This window comes from Microtus oregoni, unplaced genomic scaffold (assembly GCF_018167655.1).
Source record: "Microtus oregoni isolate MIOR12 unplaced genomic scaffold, Mior012 000071F_ref0000514, whole genome shotgun sequence".
In the NCBI taxonomy this organism is placed as follows: Eukaryota; Metazoa; Chordata; class Mammalia; order Rodentia; family Cricetidae; genus Microtus; species Microtus oregoni.
In genome coordinates, this window is record NW_024543978.1 from 6,435,964 (window position 1) to 6,448,867 (window position 12,904).

General features: G+C 50.8%; 1 protein-coding gene across 1 annotated transcript; it reads right to left on the bottom strand.

The window, feature by feature from the left end:
- Positions 1-232: 232 nt before the first annotated feature.
- Positions 233-9,980, bottom strand: Fam210b (family with sequence similarity 210 member B). Its single transcript, XM_041641904.1, has 3 exons — positions 9,722-9,980; positions 3,869-4,038; positions 233-3,244 (listed from the first exon to the last, which is right to left on the bottom strand). The coding sequence occupies exons 1-3, from the start codon at positions 9,905-9,907 to the stop codon at positions 3,028-3,030; spliced, it is 573 nt and encodes a 190-aa protein (XP_041497838.1). The 5' UTR covers positions 9,908-9,980; the 3' UTR covers positions 233-3,027.
- Positions 9,981-12,904: the final 2,924 nt, after the last annotated feature.

Genomic DNA, 12,904 nt, shown 5'->3' on the forward strand with positions numbered 1-12,904 from the left:
CACACTTCACTACAAGCCTGAGTGGAACTGCATAGGGATAAATAAGCTTTTGGTCCCCAGTCTAAACTAACGTGGTTGAAACAGCACCATCCCAAGTCCTGTCCACCCAGCTGCAGTTAACTGTGATGGAACACTTGGTGCCTGCAGCTCACACCAGCAGCTGGTTGCTGCACATCGACAGGATGCTTCTAGCCTGCAGCAGCAACGGCTTAACAGATGACAGAACACATCATTTTACAAAAGTTTTTATTGGTTTCACAGAATCTAAGCTGGTCAGTGGGTCTGCTTAGAAAACTAGAGGCAGGCCAACGATGGCTTGCGTTTTAAGATTGTTTCCTTGCTCCAGTTCCACTGAAGGTAACAGGAGCAGATCTGCTTGTCTGGCTGGTTTATATGGTTCTTTAGTCTTCCAACCTCTCAACTCACCCCTGGTTCTGGTTCCTGGCTTGAAAGACACATGCTGTGGGTACAATTAGTTTTATTGCTACTTTCAGTGTATTTCTTTGCATAGGTGTTACTAAGGAACCTAAATGGGCAAGTAGGGTGGGTGGGGGTCCACGCTGGGCAAGATGGAGAGACTTCTCCCTTCCTCCATCTAGTCCACACAAGCCCCCGACATTGACCTGGGGCTTCTTGCTCAGCTATGTGGCTGTCTTTGGGATTAGTTTCTGTAATACATCCTGATCTTAGTAAAAGCTTCCAGCTGTGGGCTGCATTAAGAGGAAAAGACCGCAATCCCACTTTAAAGATCTCACGAGTGGAGAGTTTGTCTCACAAAACTTCTTTTAAATGTTAACCGAGACAAATGGTGTGGGTGACTGTGGGCTAAAAAACTGTCAGCCAGATCTCAGTAAGATGTGTTCCTGCTAGCTAGCAGTGCTTTCTTTGTGTTTTCCGATTGTCAACGGAATTGTGAGCAAGAAAAACGAATGCAACCCTTGTCACCATGCAGCTGAGCCAACTTCAAAGTCTGACTCATCAGGGAAGAACTGTATAAACTGATATGGTGCCTAAGGGGAGAGAACAGCCAGACTGGACCTAACCAGGGCTACCTGTGAGAGAGAACACAGTAGCAGGAGCAGAGGAGAGAGAGAGTAGCTGGGGAAGGGAAGCCTGTGAGTTCAAGGGAGTTTGGTACAAGAGGAGGTGCTAGCATGGACTTGGATGTGTGTCCGGTACTTGTGATGCCAGCATGAGCTTTGATATGCTGATAGCCACAGGTAGCCATAGCTCCCTTCTGTCAGAGGGAAGGGAAATGTCTCCTTTTGGTAGAGGGGAACCGGTTTCACAAGTTCTGAGGAATGCTGGCTTTTATGTAACCACCAGAAATCCTTTAGTCCAGGTTGACCCCATTCCTGGATCTTTGGACTGCCTTTGGGGCTTGGGCCTGGAGTTTCTTTTGGATATGACATAACAAGTGCCTGCCCAGAGGGGAGGGTTGAGCGATGGAGCCAATTCCTGCTCCTGGCTTCCTGGAGGAGGCTTGAGAGTTTGCTTTGGTTTCTACTCTAAACGCACCCTCTACACTTACCCTCCCGTGGCGGACTGTAGTTAAACCTGTCCCACTCTCTTGTGCTGCCTAGTTCTATGTCAACATGACAGAGTCATCAGATAGGAGGGGACCTCAATTGAGAAAATACCTCCATAAGAAAGGGCTGTAGACAAGCCTGTACAGCATTTTCTTAATTAGTGATTGATGGGGGAGGGTTTAGCCCATTCCTGGGCTTTTGGTCCTGAGTAAGAAAGGCTGAGCAAGCCTCGATGAGCAAGCCAGTAAGCAGCACCCTCCATGTCTTCTGCATCAGCTCCTGCCTCCTGCCCTCACTGCTTTTGATGATGAACTGTTACATGGACCTGTGAGTGAGATCAACCCCCCATCCCCAATTGCTTTTGGTTATGGTGTTTCATCACAGCAATAGAACCCTAAGGTCTCTCTTCCCCTCGGCTTGTAGTCCTACACGGTTGTCTTCTACTCGGAACAGACATTTTACATTTTTTTTTTTTTTTTGGAAAGTGGTAGAAATACTTCATGCATATGATTCAATTCAATTAAAAAACGTAAACAGTGGCACACTGTAAACATGGTGTCAGCTCTGGAATGTCTCAAGGTTTAGATAGCTAAGAGGATTGTCTGAGAAAGCTAGGATGTTTTTTTAGCTTCTATGGAAGGATCTGAGTTCCCCTGAATATGGGCATCAGGAGCCAAGTGACGCCGTTACACCTGGGCCGCATTTCCATACTTTACAAACAATACTGCCTCGTATCAGTGAGATTGCAGACAAACAGCCTCATCACACCCAGAACTAAGTCGCTCTGGAGTCAGTGAACACACCAGAAGCTCATGGCTGGTTTTCCCTGGCACAATTGTTACGAAGGTCAAGGGCTTGGATGTTAATGGAGACTGTGATTAGGGATTGTTAATTTTTCCTTGATTAACTGTGGTGCTGGCAGCTGTCTGCAGAATACTGTGTGTTAACTGCAGGCTGCTGCCAGTGATAAATCAGGCGAGAGGGTGTTCTCAAATTAACCACTGCTTTTCAGGAACCTGAGCCAAGGTTAGTCCTGTGGGGTGCTGCAGAGACTCCTGCCTAATGACCTAAGAGGCATTCTGTAGGCAGTCCCATTTTGTACTGGTATCAAATTTAGGTTCTTGCTGTGCTGGGCGAGGGCTCTGCTGCCAATGCCCTTTGCCCCTCCCTTCACTGTTGACCCTAATCGCAGTAGCTCAAGCAGGCTTTGAGTTTGAGATCCTCCTGCCTCAGCCTCCTCAGTAGCTGGCCTTACTGGCCTGGGCCACCATGAGTGGCTATCAACTCATTTTGAAGCCTTGGTGACATTTTAAGTCACGAACATGGCTCCTCGAGGAATATCATTTTTAAAAAAGTAAATTAACACACCAGATTATTGCTGGCAAAAGTAAAATAAACCCACAATGAACACAGTCATTAGCCTCTGCCACATACTCCCCCCAAAAAACCCCACCCTGAAACCAACCCAAATCCTGTAGTTCAGAAGAAACTGGCTTCCTCATGGCTTGGTGGCTGGAGGCTTAAAGAGTCCCACTCTGCGGAAGTATCTAACGACGAAGGGCACAGAGAACAAGGTGATGCTGATCCTCACGGGTGCAAAGAGCTTGTGGATGGCATAGGCCACCACGAATGTGCTGGTGCCGGCTGCCATTTTGGATTGCACCAGGGACTCTTTGAAGCCAAGCTTAAGCAGGATTGCAGACATGTCGATGCCACTGGGGGGAGAAAGAGGCAAAGAAAATGTCACAGACGGGGATTAAAGGAAGAAACTGAACTGCCTGGGAGGGTGACAGTATTTTTACTTTTTATTATTAAACAAACTCTTATGATTATTGTGTGTATGAATATGAGCAACGCACATGCCATGGCACGCATGCAGAGGTCAGAGGCAACTTCCAGGAGTTGGTTCTCTCTTTCCGCTGTGAGCTCCGGGGTAGAACTCAGATAGCTGGACTTTTCTGACAAGTACTTTTTACCTGCTAAGCCATCTTGCTGACCCAGATGAACTATACATACTTTGAAAGTATATAATACAGGGAATGGATGAGTACGTAGGTTTCAGCAAACGAACCTCCTCCCCCCGAAAAAAACCCCAAAATCAATAATAAAATTCATCCACATTTTTAGTTTACCTTACAGAGGAAGAACACAAAACTAAACAAAAAAATGCTTTTGGGATAGAGTCTCATGTAGCCCAAGCTGGCCTCAAATTCTATGTAGTTAAGGATGGATGACCTGGACCTGTGACCCACTTGCCTGCACCTTCTGAATGCTGGGATTACAGGTGTGGCTGGTGCTACCACATCCAGTCACACGGTGACCACTGTTGAAAATCGTACCTGGAAACAACTGTGTAGAACATCCCCAAGGAGACCAGCGAGATCCCAATGTGCAGCGACACGCCCACGGCCCCATATTCCTGGAAGACCTTCTTCAGCTGCTGTGATTTGCTTAGCTTTCCCTCTGTGCTCTTGGCACCGCTTCCTGGCTCAGTGATTCTGCTGGGCTCCTGTGCATAGAGCAAAGGGAGGGTAGGTTGGTGGCCGCCACAGATGTTCACCCTTACCTGAGTTTTATACCTCTTTCTACCCACTTATTATTATTATTATAGACACCAATTATCACGCTTATTCCCACTAAGCCAGGGCTAGGTCAGCCCCGATGGCCCCAGAGATGGCCAGGTCACCTCCTACTGCAGGACTTGGCAGATGGGATCTGGGCATGGAGCTTGAGATGGAAATGCTAACTTGGATTTTTCTGGGTGGGTCTTTATAAGGGAAAGGAGGAGGCAGGAGTTGGAGTCTGAGTAGAGGAGGTGATAGTGGGTGCAGAGGTTTGAAGATGCTCTTCTCCTGGTTTACTGGTATGTGGGTGTAGGTGGGGTGGGAGGCCTACAAGCTGCAGGAAGTGGATTCTTCCCTGGAACCTCGGGAAGAAACTGGCCCTGATGTCACCTTGCCTTTAGCCCAGCGAGGCAGATTTTGGACTCCTGACCTCTAGCACAGGAGCGAATGTGTCAAGTATTAGAGGAGCCCTGCAGGCTTGTTATAAAGGCCAGAGCTGCAACGCTCCATTGGAATGACTGTAGGAGACGCATGTGTGTAGGTCTGTGAGAGTTTCCACAGGAGCTAAGGAAGGGAAGACAACCCACCCTGCATGTAGGTGGCATCATTCCCTGGACAGGGCTCTCGTGCTGTGTAAGAAGAAAGTGCTCTGAGTGCCAGCGCTAATCTTGCTCTGCTTCCTGACTTCAGACACCTTCACCCTCCGGCCACCATGACTTTGCCACAATGGACTACAGTCTCAATGCATGGGCCAAAGTGAGTCCGTTCTTCCTGATGTTGCTTTTGTCAACTATGTGGTCACCGAAAGGAGAAAAGTGACCCCTGAGAGCTCAGACCATCCAAGTCTGTGGACTGAGCACACAACTTCATGTCTGCGCTACCCCAAGATGGGGTGGGTTGGAATAGGATGGGGCTCCAAAAGTCATGTGCCTTCGCTGAGACAGGAAACATGACAGGGAAGGCTGATTCCGGGACAAAATACTGACCAGAATGGGTATAGAAATTACCCGCGCTGTGTAGCAATCTTCTTTTTAAAAACACATTATTTGCGTGTGTGCACACATATATGTGCACAGGCACGCATGTCACAGTATGTACGTGGAGTTAAAGGACAACTTGGTGAGTCGATTCTTTTCAAGCACCTTTACATCTGTGCATCAGATACTTCTCTGTGGTAAAACACCACGATCAAAAGCAGCCGGTGAAAGAGTTCGTTCTGGCTCACAGTTCTAGAGGGAGAAGAGTCCATCACGCCTGAGAGGCGTGGCAGCAAGGGGCAGCTTGGTGGCCAGAGCGGGAAGCTGAGAGATCACATCAAGAAACGGAACAAGCTGGAAGTGGAGCAGGATTATACTGAAAGGCCACGCCTCCTCAAACAGAGCCACCAACTGGGGACCTGGTGCTCACATGCCTGAGCCTATGGGGACACGGTGGGGACCAGGAATTGAGCTCAGGGCTGTCAGGTGTACAAGGCAAGTGTTACCTACTGGAACATCTGGTTGGTTACATGGGGTGATCTTAACACAGGCTGGATTATCGTCTGAGTCTACCAGTTTGGGACAGACAACAGAGAACCCACCCACATCTGGATTAGACAAAATACACCTCTACAAGAGAGTGCTTTAAGCCAAAGGATTTATGAGTCTGGCTCTTGCCAGTCACCTCTGGTTACTGATCTTGCAGCTGGGCAGATTCCTTCCTGATTTTAACGTGTGCGTCTGCAAAGGCAAAGGGAATGAGCATGCCAGGATCCCCAGGAAATGAGCCAGGATCCCCCTAGTGAGAAGGAAACCCACCAACTGAATCTACACAGCCAGCTCTACCACATTGTAGGGGACCACCAGGTCTATCCTTGCTGTGGCAGCCACTTGCTGCAGCTCTGGGCCCTCACTTTGCACTTGTGGAATAAGGCTTGTGACCCTGCTGTGTCCCTCCCCAGCGCCTGGTGCACAAATTTTGCTGACCGTGGATGCTCATCAGTGGGCAGCTCGCGTGCTCTTCTGTTTGTACCTACTTGCGTGAGTCCAGCTTTGGCTTCTGCAGATCTGGGGAAAGGCCTGGGACTGGGCCTTGTCATCAGTTCCAGAGGTGACTGGAAAGTAATCCCTAAGCTTAGAGAGAAAGCCCTGCTCACCTGACCCTCTGTCCTGGCCCTGCTAGCTCAGGTTGTGAGGTGTGTGTGTGCGTGTCCATTCCACACGTCTGATACAAATGCAAATGCTACCTCATTTAAGAGTCCCTCCACTGTAGCTTGTAAGTCCTAATCAAACAGTACCATAAGGCTTTCCAAGGCTCCCACTTTAAGATTTGTTTATTTTATGTGTATGGGTGTTTGCCTGCATGTATGTACATCTTTGCACCAAGTACATGCCTAGTACATCCATGGAGGCCAGAAGGCCTCAGATCCCCTGGGACTGGAGTTACAGATGGTTGTGAGCCATCCTGTGGATGCTGGGAATTGAACCCAGGTCCTCTGCAAGAGTCGTCAGGGCTCTGAACCATCTCTTCAGCCTGCTCCCCTCTCTAAACAAAGTCTGGTCCTGATGTTTGCTGTGCCAGCCCTGCAGAAGCCTCTGTTTATTTTCTAGATGGAAGTCTGGCTGCCTTTCTAGTCTCCTTTCTGGGCCAGAAGGCCTTTTGCCAAACCTGAGGGTGTGAGACAAAGGGGCTTCATCAGGGACAGCTGTGGCAGCTCTGGGGCATGGAGAATGGGCCATAACTGAGATTGCCCGGGCCAAGCTTCAATGGGCTTTTGACTGACACTGGTCTAAGGGAGACAGAGGCACTGGGAGGGGCTGCAGACTATCCTATCAGCCCAGCTCAGAGGGAGAGGATTACATATCAGGGAGAACCAGGGCCTCTGTGAGCATTTCAGCAGGGGGTGCAGGACTCAAGGACAGGAGAGGGGCAAGTGCTGGCCAATAAAAGAAGGTGCTGGCAGCTTTTCCTCCTGTCCTCCAGATCCAGAACATCCTGGAAAAGTCTCTCCTATTAGGAATGGCCACTCTTGGAGGACATGAAGGACCATGCATTTTTCTTCCAAGTCCTTGAGGGGTTTAAAGAAGCCAAACCAAAGGGATTTATGAGCGTGACCTGCAAGCAATGGGGGCATTTGTAGACACTCATTGTCCACAGAGTATCACTGCTTACTGCCCCCAAGCGCTCTGGACTGCCCTGAGTGTGTGACATTGACTTCAAAGTGCTCAGGCGGGGATGTGGCTCCATGGCACATGGTCTAGCATGTGCAAAGCTTTTATTTCTCAGCACTGTATAAACCCAGCTTGGTGGGCTAAACCAATAATCCCAGCCCTTTGGAGGTGGGGGCAGAAGGACCAGAAGTTCAGGCTTATTGAACTGGAGGCCAGCCTGGTTGGAGTACACGAGACGGTGTTTCAAAACAGCCAGAGTAAAGCCTTATCAGAAAAGGGGCAGGAACTTGACCACAGTGCTGGGACACCTGCTTCCACTCATTTGATAAGCACCGCACGTGCTGACTTTGTACCAAGAGTGTTCTGAATGCCGGGAAAACTTTAGTCTTACAACACCCCCACGAATGGAAGAGGACCTGCAGAGCCCCGAGGGGTTGAGTGTGTAACCAAGGACAGCACAGGAGCTAACCGGATCCCAGTCCCAGCACTTGGCCTTCTGTCTCTTCTCTGGGTCACAGTGTTCCAGAGTAGAGGACAGTCCAATGAACAAAACAGACAGACCTCAGAGGAGTCTACCAGTCTCGGGAGCAGAGGACAACAGTGACATAGCAGGGTGGGGACACACCAAGACAGACCAGGAGAGGGAGTTCGAGGGGCTGGTGGGACGGGTGCTGCTAGTTAGATAAGGGACGCCAGTCGCATAACAGTGCCACCCCCCCCCCCCCATACCCCAAGCGGGCTCCACTCACTCTACATGACCCTGAATCATGTGACGGGAAAAGGCAGGCCTCTGGGGCACTGTATCTCCTCCTCTCCCTCTCTCTCACAGTGCACTCTCTCACAGTGCAGTCCTTGTTGTAGGCAGAGGTGGGCATGGCCCTCAGACACTTCATTTAATGTCTAGAACATTTGGAGACCCCAGCTGGCCTCCTAATGAAGGCAGCCAGAGTGGAAATGGAGTGGGATTGCTGGATTGAGGCCTAGGCAGGCCCTTCCCCCACAGCGAAGGTTTCGAACCTTCTGTTAGGTTCTGATTCCATCCATCTCTCAATCAGCAGAAGAGGCAAGCTTGGCCCCTGGGCTCTGGGGCCCTGCTGTGGTGTGTAATCACACCGAGGACAGCAAGTCTGGCATGATGTACCAGATGCCTGCTAGCATGCTCTCTCTTTTCACAGTCGCCTTCTGGGAAAAGACCTATTAGCATCTCATTCTAGAGACATGGAACCGTGAGAGCATTCGATCAAGGTTATTGACTTAGCAAGCAAAGACAGGGATCCTAGGAGCTGGAGACCACACTCATCCTTGCTGTGAACACACACCGATCGAGGCAGTCTGGGCTGCCAGCAGGGCTGAGGTGGTGGAACAAGGTGAGAGATTGTTCCAGATCACGGAGGCAGAGATTGGAACTTCAGAGAAGCGACTGTGTGTGCGTGGGTGGGTGGGGGGCACACCACTGGCAGTCAGGGAAGACTTCCTGGAGGAGAGGGAAGCAGAATCATCAGGAAGCAGGCGGTATGTTCTAAGCATCCTGCCCTGAGCTCGGGATTAGAGACGAGGAGCCAGTGTCCTGTCTGTCACCCAGGAGAGGAGAGGGAAAGGAAGGAAGCCCATCCATGTTTGTGTGAGGCACCCAAGTACAGGGACTAATCCCTTTGGCTACTTACTGAAAAGCAACAAGGGCAGACAGGGCTCAGACCTGCCTGAATCATAGCGGTGGTCCTCCAGAATCTTGGTGGCAAGGTGCCAGTTTCAGCCTTCTGAAAGGCCAGCTCAGGTCCAGACCTCCTGGGCTCTGGGTCTGAGGTCACACAGCCCAGGGATGGGTGGGTCCAGACTCAGGAGCTGGAAGCCCTCTCCTGCAGGGATCCAGGCTTGCAACACGACTTAACGCTTCCGATCTGGGTACTCCACTACTTTCTTCAGAGACCCTCTTGAGCTGCATTGCTGGCTGAACGGAAGCTAGTTTTCACTCTTAGCATTCAGGGAAGGCAACCGTAACGAAACAGGATGGACTGCTTGCCCTGAGAGCCTGCTCTTCCAGCTACATAAAAAGGGAGGAGCAACCGGCACAGGGAGGCGGTAGATACACCGGCACCCTGAGAAGACGCCTCCTGGGCCCAGTGCCCAGGCCTGAACTGAACTTCAGAATGGACAAAACTTCAAAGGCCGGCTTGGAAGTTCATAGTGAGTTCAGGCCCCTTGCAGTCCGCTCGGTAACGCCACTGTTCTGGCTTTAGAAACTGGGGCACGGCAGGAGACTCCATGACCTTGGGCCGAGCACCACACCATCCCAAGCCTCAGTTTCTCAGGTTGCTAACTGGAAGAGATGTTTTTCCGATTCTAGCGATCTGAGAACTCAGGGACCCCGGAGGTGACCCATTTTGGGCAGGTGCAATCCAAAGCTGTCCTTGGGACTGGCCCTGGCACGGCGCTTGGGTTACTTGGGGTTCAGGGTCCGAGTAAGTGTAGGGAGGCTTACCTGGCGGCTGAGGTAGTCCCTGCGGGCCGTGTGCAGCAGCCGGGAGTCCGGCCCGGGGCGGGACAAGGCCAAGGCCCAGAGCGGTGAAGCGCAGGAGGTGGCGGCTCCCAGGAGCCAAGGGGTCCGGGGCAGTATCCGGGCGCCCACTCTTCCCGCCGGGCTAAGCAGCACCAGCAGCCCAGCCATGGCGCGCCGCGAGCAAGCGTTGCTCCGGAGCTGCCCACTCGGGAACCAGCCCCAACACAGCGCGGTGGGCGGGGCCGTGGTCGTGAGCCCGCCCCACCGGGCCGTGCCTCACCCTCCCCAGGCCCCGCCCCCCGAGCGGAGCGGAGCTCGGTGGGCGGGGCTTCACAGCGGAGCTCACGCCTTGGGCTCCACCCACCAGCTCCGCCCTTGTCAGAAACAGCCTATCCCTGGGTAGGCGGAATCATCCGGAGCCGCGTGCTCTCATCCCTGCCCCTAGGCCCCGCCTCCCTAGCTAAGTCCCGCCTCCTGGAGCGGAGTGGGCGGGCCTGGGGTCCGGCCAAGATCTCTAGCCTGGCTCTAGGGAGCTCATGCTGGTCCTTTGTGGAATGGATATTTGCAGAGCTTTCCAGGAGTTTTGAATTTCCAGACTGTGGAGTGTGGCTGTTGTTTCACGCCGAGGGCTCATGCATCTTTTGTTCTTCCTCCCAGCAGAACGGGTGAAATCTGGAAGACTGGTTCTTACATGATCGCTTTGAAAAGAAAGGGACTGTAGAACTTAACACTCACTTGAAGAAGCCCTCTAAATGACCCTACTACATTGCTGATGTGAACATGAGCGCAGACACTGTGGAAAATAGTTTGGTACTTTCGCAGGTAGCTAAAAGTATACACACCAGGTTGCCCAGCAACTCCACTCCCATAGTGTCTCAAGAGAAGCAAAGACTCTCATTTCAATTCCTAACTAAACTGTGACAAGAACTCTCTCTCACCTGACTCTGCGCTATTGGGGATGTGACACCCCAGGAACGCCTTGCTGGCATAGTTGTGGTCCCTCTACCTTGGACCTCCAGAACCGTGAGCCAAAATTAACCCTTTTGTTTTTATAACTTAAGAAAGAAACGAAAGTAAACTATGATCTTGACCTGGAGGTGCAGTCTTATGATTCCAGTACTCGGAGTTCAAGGCCAGTCTTGACCACGCGAGAACTTGTCTGACACACATGCACAAAAGATTAAAATGAGAAGACGCAAATACTCATGCAGGACAATCCAGATGCCTGTCGCCTGTGAAATGTAACCACAGACTCTTCTGGAGTGGACCCCACTCATTAGGGATTATAGAGCAATCTGGGGCTGGGGCGATGGCTCGACAGGCAAAAAACTTGCTGTATAAGCCCAGGGTCTGAGTTCTAACCCTGGGACCCAGGTCAAGCGGGGGTGGGGGGGTGGGGGGGGTTGGGGGGGTGGGGGGGGGTTGGGGGGGTGGGGGGGTGGATGGAGAAAGAACCAGCTTTTTCACAAAGACTTCCTCTGACCTGCACATGTGCCTGATGGAGGAAGGTGATTGGCTAATAAAGAAACTGCTTGGCCCTGATAGGTTAAAACATAGGTGGATGGAGTAAACAGAACAGAATGCTGGGAGGAAGAGGAAGTGAGCTCAGACGCCGTGCTCCCCTCTCCTGGGCAGACACGATGAAGCAAGTTGCCAGGTCAGACATGCTGAATCTTTCCTGGTAAGACTGGTGCTACACAGATTATTAGAGATGGGTTGATCGGGATATCAGAATTAGCCAGTAAGGGCTAGAGCTAATGGGCCAAGCAGTGTTTATATGAATACAGTTTGTGTGTTGTTATTTTGGGGCATAAGCTAGCCAGGTGGCTGGGAGCCGGGCTGTGGGAAGAGGCCCGCAGCTCCTACTACATGTGCCCCCTCCCCATAATAATAAAATCGTTTTTAAACGGAACGAGTTGACCCCTCCATCCAGGACAAGTCTCAGGACTGCCATGCCAAAGGGAAAGTTCTAGCCACAGATACAATGTGCCTTAGGATTTCATTTTCACAGAAGGCCAAAACCAGGCAAAGTTCTGGAGAGCCACAACAGGTCAATGGCCATTTGGGGCTAAGAGTGGGAGGTGGGATGGGGTTCAAGGAACATGGGGATGATTGGGCAGTGAAGGGTCACTTCGGTACACTTAGAACAAGTCACTTTATGCTATGCATTTATACTTCAGGAAAACTATTCCAATAGTCTCAAGACAGGCATGATGGCTCAGGTCTATAGCCCCTGCACTTGGAAAGCAAAGGCAGGAGGATGGTGAGCTTCAGGGTAGTCCCCAGACTCAGTATCATTAAACAAAAAGAATAAAAATAATAAAGCTAAATTGTTATGATGTGTTAGCTGCATCTCGCAGAAAACACACTGGATGTGCGTGTAATCTGTTTACCATGGTCTGTAAAAGTGTCTGAAGGAGGCAAGGTGGTCCTGTGTGGAGTACTACTGCTTGGAGTATTCAAGGTATAAAGACCAATTAAGGGTAAATTCTTAGTCAAACTGGCCCTGCAAGTCCAGCTGTGTGATCTACGATCAGTGGCTCAACCTCTCTGAGCTGCCGTTTAGATGAAGATGCTAATAGCCCCCCTCTTAGAACTGTTGGCAGAAGCCTTTGATGCAGACCTTGAAAAGGGCCTTTACTTAGTGCCCAGTGCACAAAGAGAGCGGGTGTGTCATCTGGGATGTCTCCAAGGTCAGAGCGGCTTGATAGCACTTCATCTTGAGGGCCTCCTAGTTCCCAAAGTGCTCCTGTGGCTGGGTCTCTTTCACTCGCTTAGGCCTCCTCTTCTGGCTTCATAGGAACTGAGTTTGTGACTTTTGCTTTGTGGGTCTTGGGTAAGAGAACAATGCTATGGAATCATCTTTTTCTATACTGTGAAGGTGTGTCTTTGCCAAGGCGCCTTCTGATTTGATTAGCAAAGAGCCATCTGGCTGATAGCTAGGCAAAAGAGCTGAGTTGGGAAAACCAAGTTGAGAGGATGCTGGGAAGAAGAGGGCGGAGTCATGGGGAGTTGCCAGGAGGCATGGAGAGAAGCAAGCTGAACATGCCATGCTGAAAAAAGGTATTGCTACGTGGTAGAGTGTAGATAAGAAGTATGGGTTTATTTAAGTTGTAAGAGCTAGTTAGTAATAAGCCTAAGCTGTCGGCTGAGCATTTATAATCA